Genomic DNA, 23196 nt, shown 5'->3' with positions numbered 1-23196 from the left:
ACCATTGCCCCATGACATTTAATGGCGTTACCATCGCTGAACCTTTCACTATCTTCCTTGCAAACGTCTGGGGGCTTGTGCCAAAATTGGAGGAGCTAGTCAAGTAACAGCCTAACATAGTCATTCCCCTGTTAGAATAGTGGATAAAATAACATTGTGTGGACTTGTTAAGCATTTGAATGCTGGGATTATGCCGAGTGATTTCTGGGTTACATTGAGATAACATAACACTTACCTTTTCTCTCCATTATATCACTGAACGTTCAGTAACTTTATTAAATGATCTGTGTTCTTTTAAAGGTTGTGATATCTTGAAGGTTTGTGAGCAAAGCTCATTTCCTGTTACTTTTACAACATCAACTTTTGCATAAAACACAAAAGAAACTACTGGGAATATCAAACAGATCTGGCTGCATCTGTGGAGACAGAATTAATACTTTAAGCCAATGCTGTTGCATTTATCCAGTAGCTTCAATGTTGAAAAATGTCCCAAAGTGTTTCACGGGTTGGGGGGGGGGGGGTGGGGGGTGGGTGTTGTCAAATACAATTCAACATTAAGCCACAGGAGGACATATTAGGACAGATGACCAAAGGCGTCATCACAGATATGGGTTTATAAGAGGGTCTTAAAGGCAGAATTGCCCATCCGTAGTTGCTCATGTTCAGAGGGCATTTAAGAGTCAACCACACTTGTAGGTCACATGTAGGCCAGACCAAGTAAGGAGAGCAGATTTCCTTCCCTAAAGGACATTAGTGAACCAGATGAGTTTCTCCGACAATCGACAATGGTTTCATGGTCAGCAGTAGATTTTTAATTCCAGATATTTTTTATTGAATTCAAATTCTATCACCTGCCGTGGTGGGATTCGAACCCAGGTCCCCAGAACATTAGCTGAGTTTCTAGATCAATAATCTGGTGATAATACCATTAGGCCATCGCTTCCCCTTTAATTCCAGATTTTTATTGAATTCATCTGCCATGGTGGGATTTGAACCCAAGTCCCCAGAGTATTACCCTGGGTCTCTGGATTACTAACCCAGTGACAATACAACTATGCCACCATCTCCTTCCTGAGTTCAGGGCCTTGGCAACTGACGGCACAAACACCAGCGGAGTAGGAATTAAAAATGCGATGCACAAGAAGATAGAATTGAAGGAATGGAGATCTCCCGAAGCATTTAGGGCAGGAGGATGGTAGAGAACGAACAACTTCTTTTGAAGACCTTAAGTGAAATGTTTCTCTCTTAAAAACTCAGTTGTATAACAATGAACATAAAGTACGACTATGTTTGTAGCTCAGGAATTCTGTGTCTTGTTTATGAATTTAGTTATGTCAACTACCAAATATTTTTCTTTTGTGCTCGAAGGAATGGTGCTGACGATGGTGATTGTTCTACTTATGACAGTGTCTTATGAAATCCTAAAAGTGGAAACAGTGAATCTGGACAAGAAAATATTGGATCTGATGACGGCAACGCCGAACATCCAAGATGAAACAGCAGAGACGCTACCTATAAATCCGAATGCACAAAACTCCTCACAAAAAAGGTGATTGTTTAGTCGACTGCACTGCTCTCATCTACCTTCTCGGTTACCCCTTCAAAAAATTCAATCAAATTTTTGAGACATAATTTTCCACTCACAAAGCAATGCTGATTGTCCCTAATCAGTCCTTGCCTCTCTAAATGCCTGTAGATCCTGAGTCTCAGAATACCTTCTAACAACTTACCCCCACAGATGAGGCTTACTGTAGTTTCCAGGCTTTTCCCTGCAGCCCTTTTTAAACAAAGGCACAACATTTGCCACCTCCAATCTTCAGGCACATCATTTGCCACCTCCAATCTTCAGGCACCTCACCTATGGCTGTTGATGATTCAAATATCTCTGCGAGGGGACCCACAATGTCCTGGGATACACTTCATCAGGTCCCAGGGATTTATCTACCTTGATGCACTTTAAGACTTCCAGCGCCTCCTTCTCTGTTATATGTACACTCCTCAAGACATCACTACTTAATTTCCTAATTTCCCTAACATCCATGCCTTTCTCAACAGTAAATACTGATGAGAAATATTTATTTAGGATCTCACCCATCTCTTGTGGATCCTCACATAGATGACCTTGTTGATCCTTAAGAGCCCTACTCTTTCCCAAGTTGCCCTTTATGTATTTGTAGAATCTCTTTGGATTCTTCTTTGCCTTATCTGCCAAAGCAATCTCGTGTCCCCTATTTGCTCTCCTGATTTCTCTCAACTCGACTTCTACACCATCTGTACTCCTCAAGGGATCCACTTCATCCCAGCTGCCTAGGCATGTCATGTGCCTCCTCCTTCTTCTTGACCAGGGCCTCAATATCCAGAATCATCCAGAGTTCCCTACTTCTACCAGCCTTGCCCTTCGCTAAGAGAAATGTGCTTACCCTGAACCCTGATTAACACACTTTTGAAAGCCTCCCACTTACCAGACTCCCCCAATTAACTTTTGAAAGTTCCTGTCTGATGCCATCAAAATTGGCCTTTCCCCAGTTAGATAGAACAATTTACCTACTTGCTTTCTCACCACTGGCTTCTACCCTCTCTAGAAAAACACGTCAGCTTTGTGGTTGTCTTTGGTAATAGTGTAATCAAATTAAATTTGACACCAGTCCTCTGAAGACTATGTTAAGAGACTATATTTAGACGATTGATCAAGAGCTTGGTCAAAGAAGGAGGTTTCCAAGGGCGTCTTAAAGGCTTTGTTACTCTAGAATTGAAGGCACACCTCACCAGCCTTCCATTTTTCACTCTCCAAAATTCTGCTCCACATGTCCTAACTCGCAACAAGTTTCATTCATCCTGTGCTTATTGACTACATTGGTCCTGATTCAGCAATACTGCAATTTTAAAATTCTCTTTCTCAGTTCCAAGTTCCTCCATAGCCTCACTCCTTCCTGTCGCTGGGACCTCCTTCAGCTCCAAAACCCAGCCAGATATCTGCACTTCTCCAGTTCTGGCCTCTTGAGCACGTCCACTCTTAATCATTCCACCATCGGCTGCCTTGCCTTCTCCTGTCAAGGCTCAAAGCTCTGGTATTCCCTCCTTAAAACCCATCTTCTACCTCTCTCTCTTTTAAAGATACTCCAAAGAACCTGCCTCTCTGACCAGACTTTTGGTCGCCTGCCCGAATATTTTTTTTTGTGGCTCACTGTCAAATTTTATATAAAATGTCTCTGTGAATCATCTTAGGAGACTTTGTTGCTTTGAAGGTGCTAGTACAAGTTACTGTTGTTGAGAGCAGTAGAGGGGTAGAGGACATGAAAAAAAGGACTTGCGCTTGTATTGAAGGTTTGATGATCTCGGGATGTCCCAAAGCAGTTGACAGCCAGTTTAGTTCCTTTTAACAGTGAACACTGTAGGAAATGAGGCAATCAATTAGTGCACAGCCAGCCATCACAAACAGCTTGCTGCGGTGCTCGTTTGAAGGATAAATATTGATCAGGACACTGAAGATCACTCCCTGTGGTCGAACAACAGAGTATCATAGCTTAACAGTCCAAGCACTATCATTAATGGTAGAGCAATGAAAACCAGAGACGTGCAGGAGGCCAGAATTTGAGGAGCGCAGAGATCTCAGAGGGTTGTAGGTTTGGAAGAGGTCATAGGGGGAGAGAGAGGGGTGGCGTAATGATTTCAAATCAAGGAAGCGAACTTTAAAATCAAGTTGTTGTTGGATCAGGAGCCCATGAGTATTAACGAGGATAATGGTGATGGGGACATGGTGCAAGTTAGGATATAGCAGGAGAGTTTCTGAGGTCAGATTTATGGGAGATGTGAAAGGCCAGGCAGGAGAGAATTTAAACCTATTCGTACTCATGTGATAATGTCACTCGCAACCAAGGTAACCAATAAAAGATTGAGGGGGGAAATTTTCTCTCACCCATCTATCTCCAGCCTCCATCATCGTATGAGCTCCCACAATTTGATTAAACTTATCTTCTCTCGTTTCTCAGTGTCCTGTACTGTGGCCCTTCCACTGGGTTTCACAATTAAAAATGGGGAACTCACATGGTAGCAATGTGCCACTGATCCAGATCTGAAGTTTGTGCACTGTCATTGTGAAACCGCCTTTCAAGGGGGTACGATTTCAGATGTCACAAAAACTGCCACAATTTTATCTGAGCCACTTTGTCAGGCAACAATGACAATTTGCATTGGCATAGTCACATGTGTACAGTTAACACAATCATAAATGTAATTAAACTTTATCTGGGATAAAGGGAACAACTTATCTTGGAGGCAAAAACCGCCACCATTTAAACTGAGCATGTGGGACTTTGAGCTGATGAGAAACATTCTGAGTAATTCAATGGAGACAGGACTGAATTATGAAATTAAGCAAATAGAATCAACATTCGAGTTAAATCTTTCAAAATCCTGAGTCTGATTAAAAATTACATCAAGCAATTTAAGTAAACCAAAATACCATGCAGCCTAACCGAACAACAGGTTGGAACAATTCGCTGTCTCTGTGGTTCAATGATAAAGCTTCGTCTGCATGTTTAAGGCTTTCAGGATATTCATTTAGGTTAAGTTTGATGCAGTTGTTTTTCATCCTCATTTACCACCGGCGGCACGGTGGCGCAGTGGTTAGCACTGCTGCCTCACAGCACCAGGGACCCAGGTTCGATTCCCAGCTTGGGTCACGGTCTATACGGAGTCTGCACGTTCTTTGCAATTCGGCGTCGGTTTTCTCCGGTTTCCTCCCACAGTCTGAAAGATGTGCTAGTTAGGTGCATTTGCCATGCAAAATTCTCCCTCAGTGTACCTTAGCAGGTGCCGGAGTGTGGCGACTAGGGGATTTTCACAGTAACTTCATTGCAGTATTAATGTAAGCCTATTTGTGACTATTAATTAATAATACTAAATGAACTTGAAACCACCATTTTTGTTTTGCCCTACTCCTGAAGGCATTGAATCCTTGCCACATTCTGTAGGTGCTCGGCATAACTCACTCAAGGAGCAACGCTCTGTGCATCCTAAGATAGGATTGTAACAATGCTAAAGGAATGAGCTTTCATAAGCTGAATGGTCCGTTTGGTTCCTGACTTTTTTTTTAATGCTTTGGTACTGTTCTGATATTTGGATCTACATGGCAAGCACCAGTTGGTTATTTGATAAGAGGTAAATTATAAGAGTCTAATTGTGGATTCACATATTGCCATGCGTATGCATAAGCTGCAGCTATCACCACACAGCAATCAGAGGAAGGAAACTGGACAGGAAACTACCAAATACGCCAGAGTCCCCACTTCTGATCACGATACAGTGACTCTTGATGCAACTATGTGCATTATCAGCATTTGGCAAGAGCAAGGTCAGTCCCTGTCTCAATACCCTCCATAATCAAACTATAAAGTAGCGTTTTTAAAGCTGTGGTACACAAACAAATATTTCCCCCTTTTAAGTTATAGAAAGCAAAGAAGCTGTAATGTTATGATTATAGTGTAGAAAGTCTTGCACCTCCCTACCATTCTGATCCATTTATGATTGTGTTTGGCTTGATCAGTCTGGTTGCCACGATCATACTGTCATGTCACATATTGCATCTGTCACCAAAATATTTTTTAGACATCTCAACTTTAAGAAGTAGAATATTACTCTGAATCATAAAATCCCTATAGTGCAGAAGGAGGCCATTCGGCCCATTGTGCCTGCACCAACAACAATCCCACCCAGGCCCTATCCCCGTAACCCCATGTATTTGCCCTGCTGGTCCCGACACCAAGGGGTAATCTAGCATGGCTAATCAACCTAACCCACACAGCTTTGGAGTGTGGGAAGAAACCGGAGCACCCGGAGGACATCCACGCAGACACGGGGAGAGTGTGCAAATTCCGCAGAGACAGTGACCCAAACCAGGAATCGAACCCAGGTCCCTGGCGCTGTGGGGCAGCAGTGCTAACCACTATGCCACCCACCCACTGCACCAAAGCGGTTCTGATCACTCAGCCTTGATTTTGCTGCACACTTAATTTGGTGGGCATTGATTTCTAATCAGTAAAGACACAAGTTGCTTTCTTTCATGTCTCACTGTTTGAGGTAATTCTTCCCAGTACATGGTTGTATCATTTTACCCTCATAAAAGCTTCCAGTAAAATCAACTGTCCATTTCAAAATGCCAACTCTCTTTATTGGCTGTGAATAAATATTTAGTTTCAGTTTTTGATTCTTAAGGTTATAAGGTGAAATATATATTGGCATGATATGCACCCTGGCCACAGACAAATCATCCTGAAGCCCTGACACCTTCATGTATGTGTGCGGGTGGGAAGCAAAAATATTCAAGTCAACCGTCACGCATAGGCTTGGAAATTGGTGCCAGGCAGGAGTCAAATGGATTGCAGCCTTCGAGGCAGAAAGAGATTAGTAGAGACCAAAATGACTAAGAAGGCGGAGAGGTGCATGGCAGACGCACTGAACAAAGAAAATTACAGCAGAGGAACAGGCCCTCCAAGCCTGCACCGACCATGTGCCCGACTGAACTAAAACTCCCTACCCTTCTGGGGACCATATCCCTCTATTCCCATCCTATTCATGTATTTGTCAAGACGCACCTTAAAAGTCACTATCGTATCTGCTTCCACTACCTCCCCTGGGATCGAATTCCAGGCACTCACCACCCACTGTGTAAAAAAACTTGCCTGGTACATCTCCTTTAAACCTTGCCCCTCAACCTTAAACCTATGCTCCCTAGTAATTGTCTCTTCCACCCTGGGAAAAAGCTTCTGACTATCCACTCTGTCCATGCCCCTCATAATTTTGTAGACTTCTATCAGGTTGCCCCTCAACCTCCATCATTCCAGTGAGAACAAACCAAGTTTCTCCAACCTCTCCTCGTAGCTAATGCCCTCCATACCAGGTGAACTTAGGTGTTGGTTTTGGCTCAAGAGTTGTATTTTCTGTTGTCATTTTGAAGTGGTGCAGTTGGCCTATTACCTTTGGTGCAGGAGTGGATTTAATGAATGGCCTGTGCTAACTACCAGAATGATTTCCAGCCTCCATATCTTATGCATGGAAAGTTCGTCAAAGACCAGTTGTCTTTGGATGCACTTACTGTACAATACCTGTTTCCCATGGATCAGTTCTGCCTGCATGCATGTAATAAAGGTTTTTATTGCTGTGCTGTATTTAATTTCACTTCCCAAACTCGTATATTAAAATAATCATTAATAAAAAGATCTTAATAGAGGTAGTACCTTTTTAAAAAAAGCTGCATACAAATACCCTGCCGTGACTCTACATTAATTGTTATTAAATAATTGCAGGTGGATATGGGTCCATGTGCTCCAGTCTCTTCTGCACATTATCCGGGTTGTCCTCAGCTACTTTTTGATGCTTTGTGCCATGTCCTACAACTTATGGGTCTTCCTAAGCGTAATTGCAGGGGCTGGAATCGGGTATTTTCTGGCATACCCGTTAATTAAGTGGCAATGATGCCCTCCTGGAACTCTTCACCCAGAACACAAACAACTACATTGCAGAGGTGATCCTTGAGAAACTGCTGGACCGGATCATGCCTTTGGCGCATTGCATAGTTTTGCACACAGAAGCATGGCGAAACAAGCCATATGCCAGTTTTCCCTTGACTATTGCTCTGCATACTTTCAACTTTGTGCGTGTGTATTCACATGGCTTTTCTACTTGATGCAGATTTGGTGACTGTAAATAATAGGTGCTATGTAAAAATATTGCACAAAGCACAAGTATCTTTTTTCTCAAACCAACAGGAATCAAAAAATACTGATTTTATAACTTATACCACTTAAATATATGGTTAACACAATGGAAAACTGTTGACATCTCGACAGAACGATTTGAATTGACACTTGTAATACAAGACCGTAATGCCGGAGGTATTAGTGAATCATTTTGATTTGATCAAATTCCTTGAAAATGGAGAGAACACAAGGGTTCTTGCCTGAAGAGCATTACCTCTGAAATATGCTAAATGTAGAAAGAAATATTGGAGTCTCAGTATTGTGCCATACATCTCTTTCCGGATGTTACATTATTAAACATTACGGCATTGATTATTTGCTTCCCTCTGCACAGGCATAGGAAAAATAAACTTCCCCACTGCATGGACAGGTGATAGCCTCGTGGTATTATCGCTAGACTAATAATTCAGAAACTCAATTAATGTTTCGGGGACCTGGGTTCAAATCCCACCATGGCAGGTGGTAGAATTTGAATTCGATAAAAAAAATTTGGAATTAAGAATCTACTGATGGCCATGAAACCCTTGTTGATTGTCGGAAAAACCCATCTGGTTCACTACTGTCCTTTAAGGAAGGAAATCTACTGTCTTTATCTGGTCTGGCCTACATGTGACTCCAGAGCCAAAACAATGTGGTTGACTCTCAACTGTCCTTGGGCAACTAGGGATGGGCGACAAATACTGACCAGCCAGCAATGCCCATGTCCCACGAATGAATAAAAACCTCCCTCCCTCATCACCACTAACGTCATCCGGATATAAACCAGCCTTTGAACAGTCAAACGCTACAGTTTTAGTGAAATGAACATGTAATTATGCATCAAGTTTAAAATTATACAAAATATACTCAGATTCATTTAGCCTAGTGACATATTCCAATGATTTGTGAATCGATACAGATGGGCTAAGTGCAAGGATTCCCAGAATTGGAATTGCACATATCGAAAGAGTCATATTATACCTCTAATTCAGAGATTAAATTAGAAAGTAACATAATAATAAAAGTTGTGTTGGACCGCAACTGCAACTGAACCAAATCTGTTATTAGATATCAAAAATGCTTGTATGTGCATAAACAGATTTGCAAGCTGTTTATGCACATCAATCAAATTTGCAGTGATAGTGGTCAGACACTTTAAGAACATTTAAGCGGTTATTGGATAGGCACATGGAGCACACCAGGATGATAGGGAGTGGGATAGCTTGATCTTGGTTTCAGATAAAGCTCGGCACAACATCGTGGGCCGAAGGGCCTGTTCTGTGCTGTACTGTTCTATGTTCTATGTTCTATGTTCTAAATGATTAATGATATGAACGGTGCTTGGTTCCATATTTTGTAATTTTAAACAAACAGGTGAGTGAAGACTGAAAACCATTGACGGCTGCATCAATTGGAAACATTAAATCTGGAATCAAAAATTAATGCAATCCTTTCAAATTCCAAGGAGGTTTTGCATCTGAAAAGTTAGCTGAACATGAACAATCTGCTCGAGAAAAATGTTAACTTTGGCAGCACTAACTGTGTCTGTGCCTATCAATACTGCCTGCATTTTTTTTGTCTGATGCTCTAATTTCACTTGTAAAATTCTTAGTGGACTGACCATGGTGCTGGCATGAATGGTACAGTAAGTTCCAAACATGCAAGAGCCTTATGTAAAGTGGGCAGCTCAGACAGAATACTTGCATTGTTTCTGCAGAATCAATCCCCACTCCCTAATAATTTAATCTAACTAATTATTGCAGCCTGCTTAATCTTTCGTCTGCCATTATCCAAGTGTGTTCTCAGAACTATCGTACAAGCAGTTTATGGCACATTTGGCTCACGCCACAACTTAAAACATGCAAATAGTTCACAGTGCAATTTTTGTGTTTCTATGCAAAATTTATAATACATTTTTAAACCGTATCTTTAAAGTCCTTCATCTTTCAAGATGCGACAGAGGCCCAATGGTGTTCAGATTTTTAATACCGTTACGGCATTTTAGATATTGATTGTGAAGAGGTCTGGCGCACGGTTTAAAGATGCATTGTCTTTAAGGACACAGGAACAGGAGTAAGCCATTTTAAGTCATTAGAGCCTTTTCCCGCCACTTAACAAGAATAAGGCTGATTTGCAGCCTAACTTCATACGGGTCTCTTTGCTTCAAATCCATTGGTTATCAAAAATCAACCTCCGATGTAAAATGATCAAATGCCATTTGTGGAAGTGTCCCCCAAAGTGCCATGGAGACACTTCCTAACTTTACCCTGGAAAGGCCAAGCTGGTTCTAATTTCTAGTCTAACCATAGACTGCCCAACCAGCAGAAATATTTTCAGCACAATGCTGTTTGGTTTGAGGAGAGAAAATCTAGAAAATGATATCACTCTGCTACGTGGCACGATCACTTGCAAATGGTACTGTGCTGATTTAGAGTATTTGCAAATATAGAATGGAACAACTTTGCAAACATTCTTTCATGAACTTTTTTTCTAGTTGTGAGAAACTGTGCTGCCAAGAAATGTCGTGATCGAATTATAGTAATTGTGGGTGGAAGAATCACAAATTCTATTGCTAACAGCCTGCCAATGAAAATTATATTTTTAGAGATGTAACAATGAACCATTTGTTCACAGATGCAAGTATGGAAGAGACTGGGATTGGCCAAGGCAGGCTTGAGCTACCATAATCATTAAAAGAGAAACTACCTTCAAATACATTTTGATTTTCTTAGGTTAAGTTTGACATGTGTTAATCACAATTTAGGTGATAGGCGAACAATCAAAAATGAAAGAACGGCAATCATTTAATGGTTTTTGAGGCCAACAATTACCAAGCAAATTTGCTTTGCCGCAGCAAATAGCCCTGATTTGAACAGTTCAAACACAGCTCCACTCCCAGAATGAGACATTGGGCAGAACTGCTTGTGGTGTGATTTGCGCTGTTGGACTGTGCATGAAATGCATCCTTTGCACCACGAGACTATGAAAGTCGAATGAGATTGAATGCTACTCCACCAAACAAAACGTTAACCATTTTGCCAAAGAACAGCCATACAGCTACCATTTTTATGAGTTGGTTTGTACAGTAAAACATAACTGCAGACTGTCAAGCATTTGAAAAAATTTATAATGTTATATAATGTCTGTACAATTCCTTCAATGGGACCTTTCCTCCTTGTTGGATGATTTGTACATTCTCGTTGACTGAAGCCAAATTGTAATATGATGAAATCACAGATCATTCAGGTTTGAACAATCCAAACTTGTTCAGTTTGTGTCCTAATGTACAGTGATAATTTGTATTGTAATTTCACATTCTTAACACTCATCACAGAAAAGAATTTATTTGAATCTTTCTGCATGCCTTTCAGGTTCAATAAAAGTACAGAAAATAATAGTTTCTAGCTTGCGGTTACTGATTGGGACATACATGTTTTAAGTGTCTTTAAGTTGTCTCGATGTCAGACAAGTCATTTCAGAGTTGATTTTGCTCCAATTTCTGTTGCGGGGAAAAATGAAATTGAGGCCTTCAAACGATCCCTGACAAGATTAAGTTTACAGGTACATGCCTGCACTAACTTGTTCGTTTGAAGAAACAGGAAAGTCATATGATTCACAAATAACATTGGCAAACATAAAAAAGGCCAATCTTACAATCGTGCATCGTGACATTACTGAATGTACTTTCCTTTTAAAGTAAACATTCCCTCAGCATAAAAGAATGGTTAAGTTGAAGGTACTGATAAAATGTTGGACTATTAAAGATTATTTCTAACTCATTAAAGTTGCTAACAGGCTGTCGTGTGGTGCAATGGGTACCGTCTCTGCCTCTGAGCCAGAAGCTCAGAGTTCGAGTCCCACCCCAGGACCTGACGACCAAGGAAGGTGCGTTCATAGCAATGCCAAACAGGTTGTGTCAACCTGGAAATCCTTCCAACATGCCAATGGCTGGTGGTAAGAGCAGGAGAGATGCTAGTCAGCCACACTTGAGGCAGAATGGCACCGTTCAAGCTATAAGCCTCTAGCGACATACCAACAACATGTTCCAGGAATTACTAGCTATGGAAACAGGCAAATGTTTGCCTTAGAAAGAGAATTGGAAAGTTGCTAACTCTTATAAGTATTCACTATTTTGCCACTACCTAACTCTTCCTTGGTAAATAATTTAAATACATTTTGGAAGCATTAGAACAAAGACCGTATCACATTTATAATTAATATATTTGCATGGTTATAAATTTTTTAAAATTCTCTCCTCTCACTTGAGACAATTCCATTGTCCTACAATAGCTGCAGCTGAAGAGCCTACTCTGCCACCATTACTGCAAAACTAGATAATGGGAGATGGACAAGGGAAGTCCTCCCTTCTCTGAAGAAAAAAACCTGGTCAACTCTAAACCATAGCAGCAAGGTCAGGGTTAATATTTCAGCTGGAGATAGAACTCAAATAGGAACCAAGATCTGACCATTCTGCAATAACCTGAGAACTCACTTACTGAATAATTACTGCCTCCTCCAAAAATGTGATCACCCAATTAAAGGATTGCTTCGTTAACCAGAGATTTACTGACAGCAATTTTGCGTTAAATGGACATGGCAAATATGGTAAAAGAGTATAAATAAACATGAAGGGTGTTATATTGTGTTATTTGTAAAGAGCTGGAATCCAACTGTTAGGGGGAAACATGGGTGCCACATTCACTGTCACACTGCAGTCATGTGTTGAGTAACAGTGCATTAGTCAAGAGCAGCAAGTAGTACAGTACCAACATTGTGAAATCATCACTGATTATGTCTAACTGATGGGGATCAGAAAACTTAAAAGTAGTTTTTGACAGTGTAAAATGGGTAAAAATGAATTGGCAGTCAGTCTACATTCCTCCAGACCTCAATAATAGAAATGAGAATAGAGGGAGATGAAAACCAGGTGTTGACTCACAATCACTTCATAGAATCACGACAGTGCAGAAAGAGGTCATTCAGCCCATCGAGTCTGCACCAACAACAATCCCATCCAGGCCCTATCCCTGTAACCCTATATACCCTGCTAATCCCCGTGACACTCGGGGGCAAGTGAGCATGGACAATCAACCTAACCCACACATCTTTGGACTTGCTTTACAATTACCTCATGAAGTCCAAGAAAGCAGGTTTATTTTAATACAAAAATTATTTTTCTCTCATGCACTATTTCTAAGTCAATGTTGTGCAGATTCACATTTTCACATTTCTGGAATGTTGCAAAGTTATTGGGTATTACTATAAAGACAATATTATAATTAAAACTCACACTCAATGTCCTTATGATCTGTCAATGAGGGGAAACATGCTGGTGATTTACCAACAAGCGACTTGCACTTTGGTGGTGCTTGTGTTGTGGGGGGAAAAAATGCTCAAAGTTCTTCATAAGAGATGCAGGAAAAATGGACACCCAACCAAAGGGGAGATTAGGAGGATATTTGACATTGATTGGCCAAAGAGATTTGCTTTCAGGAGTTTAAACAAGAGGGAGGTGCTTAGGCAGGGTGTCTTAGGAAATGAAAAGATTGGACCCAGATGGATAAAGACATAGATTTCAAGGTAGGGAGATAGGGAAGAAACTACGGTCAGAGGAGTTGAGAGATTGTGGGGGCAATAGGTCACCAAGATAAGGAGGGAGAAGATAATGGAGGGATTTAATAAAAGAATGAAAAGTTTAATTTTAAGGCATTAGGGGAATTGGAAGTCAGTAAGTGAAGATGGACATGATGATTTATGGTGGGGTGGGATATTGCGGTGGAGTTTTGAACAAGTTGGATTTATGAAAGGTTCATGATGGAGACTGGCCAGGAGCGGTCAAATCCAGAAGCTTTGAGTAACAGATGGGTTGAAGCAGAAGTGGGTGATGGTGCAGAAGCGGGTGTACGTGGACACTGTGATGGACACACATAATGGATCCGAAACTCATGGGGTCAAAGAGCATGCAAAGATTGCAGGCGTGTTCAACCGGATGACAAAGTGATAGATGACAGGTGCATGTCCATGAAGTTCCTGTTCTGGGGAATAACATGCATTACACACACAGATATCAGATAGCAGGTTCCCTCTGCTTTCACTATATAGATTCTATCAGCTGGCTTGATAACAACACAGGATATAGCCTTACACTCTCCTCTATATTGAAACATGGGAAAGGTGTGTTATCCTACTGTCAGATGGCATATTTAAAAAGTCTGATTAATATTTAACTTGAGGTCACTAGTCTGTTTATGGACACAATCAAAACAGCCAAAAGGGTGGAAAAACCGACAGCACACATCTTGAGGTGTTTATGTTGGTACAGAGACCTAAAGACCAGGGAAACCTATTGAATCTGTTCTTACTAACTAAAGCAGTTTAGCAGGTTCTGGCAGATGTGGGCCATTGAGACAAACCTATTCGTAAGAGCATTCTCAGAGCTCGTGTTGAAAAGCTTTCAAATATTTCACAAAGGCTGACCCCACACTTGATTGAGCACTTCAATAGATGGGCAGGCCAAACATAGGAAGCAAAATCGGCCTCTAATCCATCAAGACACTTAGGCTTCAGAGAAGACCGCCAGCCACTTAGGCCCAATGGTGGCAACCCTGCCCACTCAAGCCCCCAAAAGGGCGGAAAAACTGACGGCACACATCTTGAGTGCTTATGTTGCAGCACAGAAAAGATTGTCCAGTAAGGGGTGCAGAGTGTTTCCAATGCAGAAAGACAGGACATTTCGAATGGTTTTGTAAGGGAAGAAAGCAACTGAATATCCATAACATGCAGATGACTCAAATACCAGGAAGAAGCAAAGGAACGGTATCAGAGAGTTCCTTGGGGAAGTCAAGGATCGTGAACAAGACATTTTATCCGTCACTTTGGAAATTAAAGGCTTTAATTTGGACTTTAAACTTGACACTGGAACTGGTGTTACAAGACTCGACTGTCATTTAGTATGGCTCAAAAAATCCATGATGTGGAGATGCCAGCGTTGGACTGGGGTAAACACAGTAAGAAGTCTAACAACACCAGGTTAAAGTCCAAAAGGTTTTTTTTTTACTCAAAAAATCCAGCCAGACCTTAAACTACAAGGGCCAGGTGGCACAAATCTACAGGTAAAAAAAGGTCAGATAACTGCTACTCTTCTCCAAAGGGTGCGACAGATTTCAGAGACCGTCTACATCTTCAATCAAAGCATTTCCTTACTCAGAGGACAAAGCCCGACAACAAAACAATAAGACAGAATTCCAAGGCTCTTTTCAGGACTTGGTACATCCAAGCATGAATACCATATTATGTTGCTTCAGGCTGCGAGACCTGTATATCTATCTACTCCCAGGAAGAGATCACATCCACTGTTGCCGAAGTTAACGAGGAACTTGACAGAATGATACATAGGTATATGATCACGGAGCCAACTCTGGTGTTCAGGGTTTGTAACACTCCCCAAACTGAATGCTCTTTTTTGCATGGACCTCTTCGCACCCCCTCACCTCCCCCCCCCCGCCCCCCCCGCCCAATTTTCCTTGTAGGTGGAAAATGGCATGCTTTAGTATAGCAGGAACCAATTGCTAAGTAGCTTTAATTTCATAAAAATGGCCTCCCAGTTCCACACTGAGGAAATGAAATGCATCTTCACACGGTGATAACAGCAGCCCAACTTGTCCATGACGCCCTTTTCATTTTAACCACTAAGCTAATCCCAATTGCCCGTGTTTGACCCATATCCCTCTAAAGTGCTTTTTAAAAAGACAAAATTGTACCCACCTCTAATACTATGGTAAATGGCCTTGTCTTGTTCCTGTGTTATTTTGTTACTGAAGGGTGAGCAAACTGCTCCGGTACAGGTTTGGTAGACAAGTTTTAAAATAGTAACTGGAATATCTCACAAAGCCAACTACTTTGTAGGCTTTTCTGTCCATTTGTACAGAAAAGTGGGTACACTCGAATGTTCGGTGAAGTGGAGAAAGGTAGCTATCCTGACGTTTTCCTGTTATCACCGTGTGAAGATGCATTTCATTTCCTCAGTGTGGAACTGGGAAGCCATTTTTATGAAATTAAAGCTACTTAGCAATTGGATCCTGCTATATAAAGCATGCCATTTGCCACCTACAAGGAAAATTGACACCACAGAATCGATGCACCCCAAAAGCCCACACTCCTGAATGTCACTGTTTTAACTTCACTTATCTTTCACTGCCTCGTTGGATGTTAGACAAATATAAATATCCTCCCACTTCAATAACCTGCTAAGAGCAATTAGAGGCCACTTGTTTGACCACAGATTGAGCAAGTGCACAAGACTCATTACAGATGAAGCAGATTTGAGTTCAGCTGCATCTGGTGAACTTCTACAGTTCACCGTACCCCATATTTACTCTTGCGGGTCATTGTTTTTTCAATATCCAACCAGTAGAGGGCAATACTGGCTCAATGAAACTTTTGAATTTGTACGTTAAGGAGCGGCTGATCGTTTTGCTTACTACCCTGTTCTGCAGATGTTTCTACAGTCTCCATTTTTCCAACTTAGTTTCCAATCTGATATTGCTTGATCAATCCCTCCCTTTTCAAAAAAATGTGTCTTTAGAAAAGCCCATTTCCCGTTAACAATTGCACTTGCTTCAGTTCGATCTGTCTCTCGCCCACCTCCCCCCACCTTCCACATAAAAACCAACCCATCACTCCATCGTCCTTGCAAACCACGACCCTTACTCTCCAACATCTTCCACTCTGTCCCATCACTTTGCTGATGATCGCGCAGGCTGATGGGATGGTTATTCACAGGATTGTCTTTGTCCTGTCTTTTGTGGACAGGTCTTACCTGGGGACTTTTCCTCATTGTGGTTAGATGCCAGTGGGTTAAAGACCCGTGTTGTAGCTGCACTGGAATGTAAAATCACTGCCGCTAAATTGTGTCTCGAGTACTTATAGAATTGCATACTTGAGATAAACCGAGACCACTGAATATGTTGGGCAAAGCTGTACTTAACTGAGCGAAATTGTAAATTGAGTCAAGCCACAACCCTCCCTCCCCCCCCCCCCCCCCATTGGTAGACATGCCCTGGCCCTTTTCCTGAGTACACCCGCCCACCCTGCCGAGATGTGGGGACAAACTCGAGAACTTTTCTCTTTTCCCTCTCACTCTCTTTCTTCTCTCTCCTTCGTTGTCTCTCTTTCTTTTCTCCACTCGCTAGTTTATGGCCTGGGCTGTTTGGCTGCTCAGTTGGTTCTCCAGCGGCATTCCTCTGCCTTTTTGTTTTTATATTATCACTGTCATTGCCGGTGCAATTAGATGGGACTTGGGTGGGGTGGGTGCCGGGGTTCCAGGGGCTTGTCCCCTGGCCACGGGGAGCCCTGTGCCCAGTCGTGTTGGAGTGTACACGTGAGCACTGTATGGGGTCTGTATCTGTGTTTGTTTGCGATGTAAAATATAAGAACATTTTCAATAAACATATCAAAGCAAGTTTGACAGCTGGAATGGTGGAAGGCAAATTTGGTCGGGGAAAAAAGAAGAAAACTACAGCATAGGAACAGGCCCTTCGGCCTTCCAGGCCTGCACCCACCATGCTGCCCCACTGAACTAAAACCCCCTATCCTTCCGGGGACCATATCCCTCCATTTCCATCCTATTCATGTATTTGTCCAGATGCCCCTTAAAACTCACTATTGTATCTGCTTCCACTACCTCCCCCGGCAGCGAGTTCCAGGCACCCACCACCCTCTGTGTAAAAAAAAAGCTTGCCTCATACATCTCCTTTAAACCTTGCCCCTTAAACATATGCCCCTAGCAATTGACTCTTCCACCCTGGGATAAAGCTGGGAAGGGGGGGGGAAAAAAAAGAGAAACAGATTGGGGTCAGCATGCATCAGGGTTTCAAATTAGGTATCGAGTCCATCGCCTTATTTGTGTTGACATAAAGCTGAGCTCAAACGCATAAATAGAACAAACATGACAATAGCTGTAACACTGAACTAATTCTCCAAATCAAACATAAGAACTAGGAGCAGGAGTAGGCCATCTGGCCCCTTGAGCCTGCTCCGCATCCGATAAGATCATAGCTGATCTTTTTGTGGACTCAGCTCCACTTACCCGCCCGCTCACCATAACCCTTAATTCCTTTACTGTTCAAAAATTTACCTTTGCCTTAAAAACATTCAGCGAGGTAGCCTCAACTGCTTCACTGGGCAGGGAATTCCACAGACTCACAACTCTTTGGGTGGAGAAGTTCCTCCTCAACTCAATCCTAAATCTGCTCCCCCTTATTTTGAGGCCATGCCCCTTAATTCTAATTTCACCTGCCAGTGGAAACAACCTCCTTGCTTCTATCTTATCTATTCCCTTCATAATCTCACATGTTTCTATAAGATGATCTCACTCTCCTGAATTCCAATGAGTATAGTCCCAGTCTACCCAGTCTCTCCTCATAAGCCAACCCCTCAACTCCGGAATCAACCTAATGAATCTCCTCTGCACCCCCTCCAGTGCCAGTATATCCTTTCTCAAGTAAGGAGACCAAAACTGTACACAGTACTCCAGGTGTGGCCTCACCAGCACCTTATACAGCTGCAACATAACCTCCCTGTTTATAAACTCCACCCCTCTAGCAAAAGACAAATTCCATTTGCCTCCTTAATTACCCTGCTGTACCTGCAAACCTGTCCCTCTGCACAGCAGAATGCTGCAATGTTTTACCATTTAAATAATAGTCCATTTCGCTGTTATGCCTACCAAAATGGATGACATCACATTTAACAACATTGTACTCCATCTGAGAGACCCTTGCCCACTCACTTAGACTATCTATATCCCTTTACAGACTGTTCCCTGCACAATTTGTTCTGCCACTCATCTTGGTGTCATCTGCAAATTTTGACACACTATACTTGATCGCCAACTCCAAATCATCTATGCAAATTGTAAACAATTGCAGTCCCAACACTGATCCCTGAGGCACACCACTACACTGCTTGCCAACCATAAAAACACCCATTTACCCCCACTCTTTGCTTTGTCAGTTAACCAATCCTCTATCCATGCGGATACATTACCTGCAACGCCATGCGCCTTTATCTTATGCAGCAGCCTTTTGTGCTGCACCTTGTCGAATGTCTTCTGGAAATCCAGATACACCACATCCACCGGTTCCTCGTTGTCCACCGCGCTCATAATGTCCTCAAAGAATTCCAGTAAATTAGTTAAACATGACCTACCTTTCATGAAACCAGAGGTATGAGTTCAGAAACACAAATTAACTTGCAGGATGTGGGCATCAGAGTAGCCAACATTTATCGTCTATCTCTGATTGCCCTTTAGGGTCTAGGCTCTCTAGAATCGAGGGTTTGTTCAATATTTTGTCATCAGGATATCGTACAAAGAAGCCAGTTTTCCAAGTTGTTCCCCCGCTGAGGATAAATTGTGAAGAAAATGGGGAATCCCTTAATTGAAAATTAGTCTGGAATTGACTCAACGGCATTCTCATTCCTGATGAAATGGGCTCACCAGTGAAGCTAAGCTCTAGGGGCGCCATTGTGCAAGTGCTCCGCTCTCCAAAGCACTAGGAGATCTCTTGCCACTCCCTCCCTCTCTCTCTCTCTTCCTCCTCTTCCTCTTCCCCCCCCCCCCCCCCCCCACCTCCATCGCCTCCTAGTATAGCAGGAATTGACTTCAAGGTCTGGTTTTCAATAAATTAACACCTTAAAGTCAACCAAATGTGTATCCATTAAATTTAATTTTCTTTCCCAGTAAACAACTGCCAGGTAAATCACTGCTCTCCCTCTAGCCTGCACATTTCCCAATCCCATACTTTTCCCCCTCAGCAGTCGCACTAACACTTTTGGTACCTTTTTCTTCATTTCAGATCCTGTCACCCGTCATGTGTTTCTGGGTCTTGCTGAATCTGTACTGGGGTGGCACGATAGCACAGCGGTTAGCACTGCTGCCTCTCAGCGCCAGGAACCCAGGTTCAATATTGGCTTGGATCACTGTGTGGAGTTTGCACGTTCTCCCCATGTCTGCATGGATTTCTGCTGGGTGCTCTGGTTTCCTTCCACAGTCCAAAGATGCACAGGTTAAGTGGATTGGTTATGCTAAATTGATTGCGCTCGGCACAGACTCTATGGCCTCCTTCTGTACTATAGGGATTCTATGTACTGTTCTGTACCCATTTCCTTTGAAGTCACTTGCTTTAACTTTGAAGCTTTAGGAACAATTACTTTCACTATCTAATCTTCCATTTGGAGAATGTAATTTTAAAAAATCTATTGTAGGACAAAATATTGATTTTGAATTTTAAACAAAAAATAAAGTATGGTCAATGTTAGGTACTTCTTTCCTCCTGTGAGTTAATCACCTTACAATACCCTTGCTAATGTGTAGCAGGGCAGCACCAAGTATTCCAAACTACTTACTGGTCACCCTCTCTCCAATCTCTGTAGTGTAAGTTGGCCTGTGCAGTAGACTTCAGATTAATTTGACCATTTTTAGGATGTTTTCAGATTATATTCAATGTGAGCTAATGAGGTCAAGACACCATTTTGTACAAACATTGGGCCACAGAAGCCATTTTGTAATTTCTAAAACTACCAAACCACACATACTGAACAAGAATTGTAATTAGTGACCAGCCAGAAACAGATGACTGAATAAATGGTGTACCTCAAATTGGGCTATGATTGAAGAATAGGTAATAAATGGCTGGGAATATATCAATGCCCAAATATCGATTTTCTGCTGTAAACTTTATTTGTGGGTATGCGAGTGATTAGATACCACTGGGCATTGTCCTTGATAGTCTGGAGCAAGTGCAGGGTAATAACTAAAGATTCAGACAGGGGCAACATCATGAACAATCTCAATGACCCACTTCATGTGCAGTGTGTAAATAGTCAAAGCCAATAAAATTAACCCAGTAACAATTGACCAAATACAATAGATTTGAGATGAGGTAATGCTAATTCAAGGTCATGAGAGAAGTAATAGTCCAAACCAGACTTTTGAATGGACCTACCTTGTATTAAGTTGATCTTTCTCTACACCCTACTTATGACTGTAACACTACATTCTGCACTCTCTCCTTTCCTTCTTCCCTATGCACTCTATAAATGGTATGTTTTGTCTGTATGGTGCGCAAGAAACAATACTTTTCACTATATCCCAATGCATGTGACAATAATAAATCAAATCAAAACCAGGTGCAGATAGATTAGAGTTGGGCATATATGATGGTACAATGATAGTGAAATCCTATGGCATTCGGACAAGAAAAAATACATTTCCCAGAACCAAAGGTTCAAATGCTGAAGAGAATCTCATGCTATGCTTTGTACCACACAAATTGTTGAAACACACTATAAATAGGTTCAAGAAAGACAAGCGCACAAAGAGGACTGGAGAATATGTTGAGGGGATAGGTCACTAAATCTATGACTCAAGGAGGAACAAACTTCTCATTCTACAATAATTCCTGCACCCCAATCACTTTGCTGGCTTCAGTCTTCACTTTGGTATTTAACCAACACCCAACATTAGTCATCTACTTTGTGGATCTGTAAAAAGGCAGAAGAGCTATAATCGGAGAATTATTGTTCTGCAGAATTAATTTAGTTGGATATAGTACATTTTCTTGCTGATCATATGCTCTTAGAAGTAAATTTTCTGTGTACACACAAACATAAGGGGTGGGGGGGCGGGGGGGGGAGGAGCAGGTGGTGGGCGCAGAGGAAAGTTTAAGAAAATTAATGCTGCCAAAACTATAGTGGCAGTGGCATACTTGCAGGATTCTCTTCAGATATTTATGAGCCAATGCATTGACCATATAAAGTTTAAAAGTTTATTAGTGTCATAAATAGGCTTACATTAACATCGCAATGAAGTTACTTTGAACATCCTCTAGTTGCCACACTCTAGTGGCTGTTCAGGGAACTGAGGGCAAATTTAGCATGACCGATGCACCCAACCAGCATGTCTTTTGGACTGTGGGAGGAAACTGTAGCACCCGGAGGAAACCCATATGGACACGGGGAGAACATGCAGACTGCGCACAGTGACCCAAGCTGAGAATCGAACCTGGATCCCTGGTGCTGCGAGGCAGCGGTGCTAACCACTGTGCCACCGTTCCACCCAAGAACATTTGATCAGCTATGGTTCAATTGGCAATTGAACCATAGGAGTCCTCACCGGAGTCAGAAGATTGTGGATTCAATTTCCACACCAGGAATTCAGCACAAAGATTAAAGGCTAATGCTCCAGTACAGTACTGAAGTTCCGCACTGTCAGAGGTGTCATCTTTTGGATGAGATGTTTGCCTGTCCAGGTGGATGGCACCATTTTAAAGAGAGCAGTTATCCTTGGTGTCCTGGCTATTACCACATTGCACTTTTTGGGAGCTTATCATGTGCCATATTTGCGACAGTACATTGAAGTATTTTACTGCAATTGTACAGGGCATTGGTGAGGCCACACCTGCAGTATTGTGTCGTTATCTGAGGAAGGATGTCCTTGCTATAGAGGTAGTGCAGTGAAGGTTTACCAGGCTGATTCCTGAAATGGCAGGTCTGTCATAAATGGAGACACAAAGTCAGTTAAATTCATTGGAGTTTAGAAGAGAGAGAGAGGGGACCTCATAGAAACACACAAAATTCTAACGGGATTAGACAGGGTAGATTCAGAAAGATTGCTCCTGATGGTGGGGGAGTCCAGAACTAGGGGTCTTAGTTTGAGGATACCGGGTAAACCTTTTAGGATTGTGTGGAGAAATTTCTTCACCCAGAGAGTGATGAATGTGTAGAATTCACTACCACCGAAAGTAGTTGAGGCCAAAATGTTGTGGGATTTCAAGACAAAATTAGATATAGCTCTCAGGGCTAAAAGGCTCAGGGGAAATGGTTGGGGGTGGGGGGGAACGGGGGGAGGGAAGAAAGAGGCGGCGGGATCAGAATATTGGTTATATCATAATGAATGGCGGAGCAGGTTCAGAGGGCAGAATGGCCTACTCCTGCTTCTATTTTCTTGAAGTTTGTTTATTCGCCACAAGTAGGCTTACATGCACACTGCAATGAAGTTACTGTGAAAATCCACTAATCGGCACACTCCGGCACCTGTTCGAGTACACGGAGGGAGAATTTAGCATGGCCAATGCACATCTTTGGACTGTGGGAGGAAACTCACACAGACACGGGGAGAACATACAAACTCCACACAGACAGGTGATCCAAGCCAGACATCAAACCCGAGTCCCTGGCATTGTGAGGCAGCAGTGCTGACCACTGCCACCATGTTTCTAAGTAGTGCGATCATTCACCGTAAAGGACTCTGGGACATCCTGTTGTCATGAAAGGTGTCAGAATAATGCAATGCAAATGTCTTTCTTTAGAGTCTGGATTTCAGGTTCTGAGGTGAATGGATTTGGGCTTTCTTCATTCTGGAAAGGAACCAAGATATTCCAAGTAATGGTGGTCTCCAACC

General features: G+C 42.2%; 1 protein-coding gene across 2 annotated transcripts in view; it reads left to right on the top strand.

The window, feature by feature from the left end:
- Positions 1-11124, top strand: part of slc31a2 (solute carrier family 31 member 2) — a 31305-nt gene extending 20181 nt beyond the window's left edge. For both annotated transcript variants that reach the window (XM_078226617.1, XM_078226616.1), the window contains exons 3-4: positions 1369-1549; positions 7305-11124. In XM_078226617.1, coding sequence (XP_078082743.1) covers positions 1369-1549; positions 7305-7473 — 350 coding nt within the window. In that variant the 3' untranslated portion in view covers positions 7474-11124. The remainder of the gene's footprint in view (positions 1-1368; positions 1550-7304) is intronic.
- Positions 11125-23196: the final 12072 nt, after the last annotated feature.

Source organism: Mustelus asterias, chromosome 13 (genome assembly GCF_964213995.1).
Source record: "Mustelus asterias chromosome 13, sMusAst1.hap1.1, whole genome shotgun sequence".
Lineage (NCBI taxonomy): Eukaryota > Metazoa > Chordata > Chondrichthyes > Carcharhiniformes > Triakidae > Mustelus > Mustelus asterias.
Note: the sequence above shows the minus strand (reverse complement) of the source record. Positions and strands in the feature narration are given on the sequence as shown.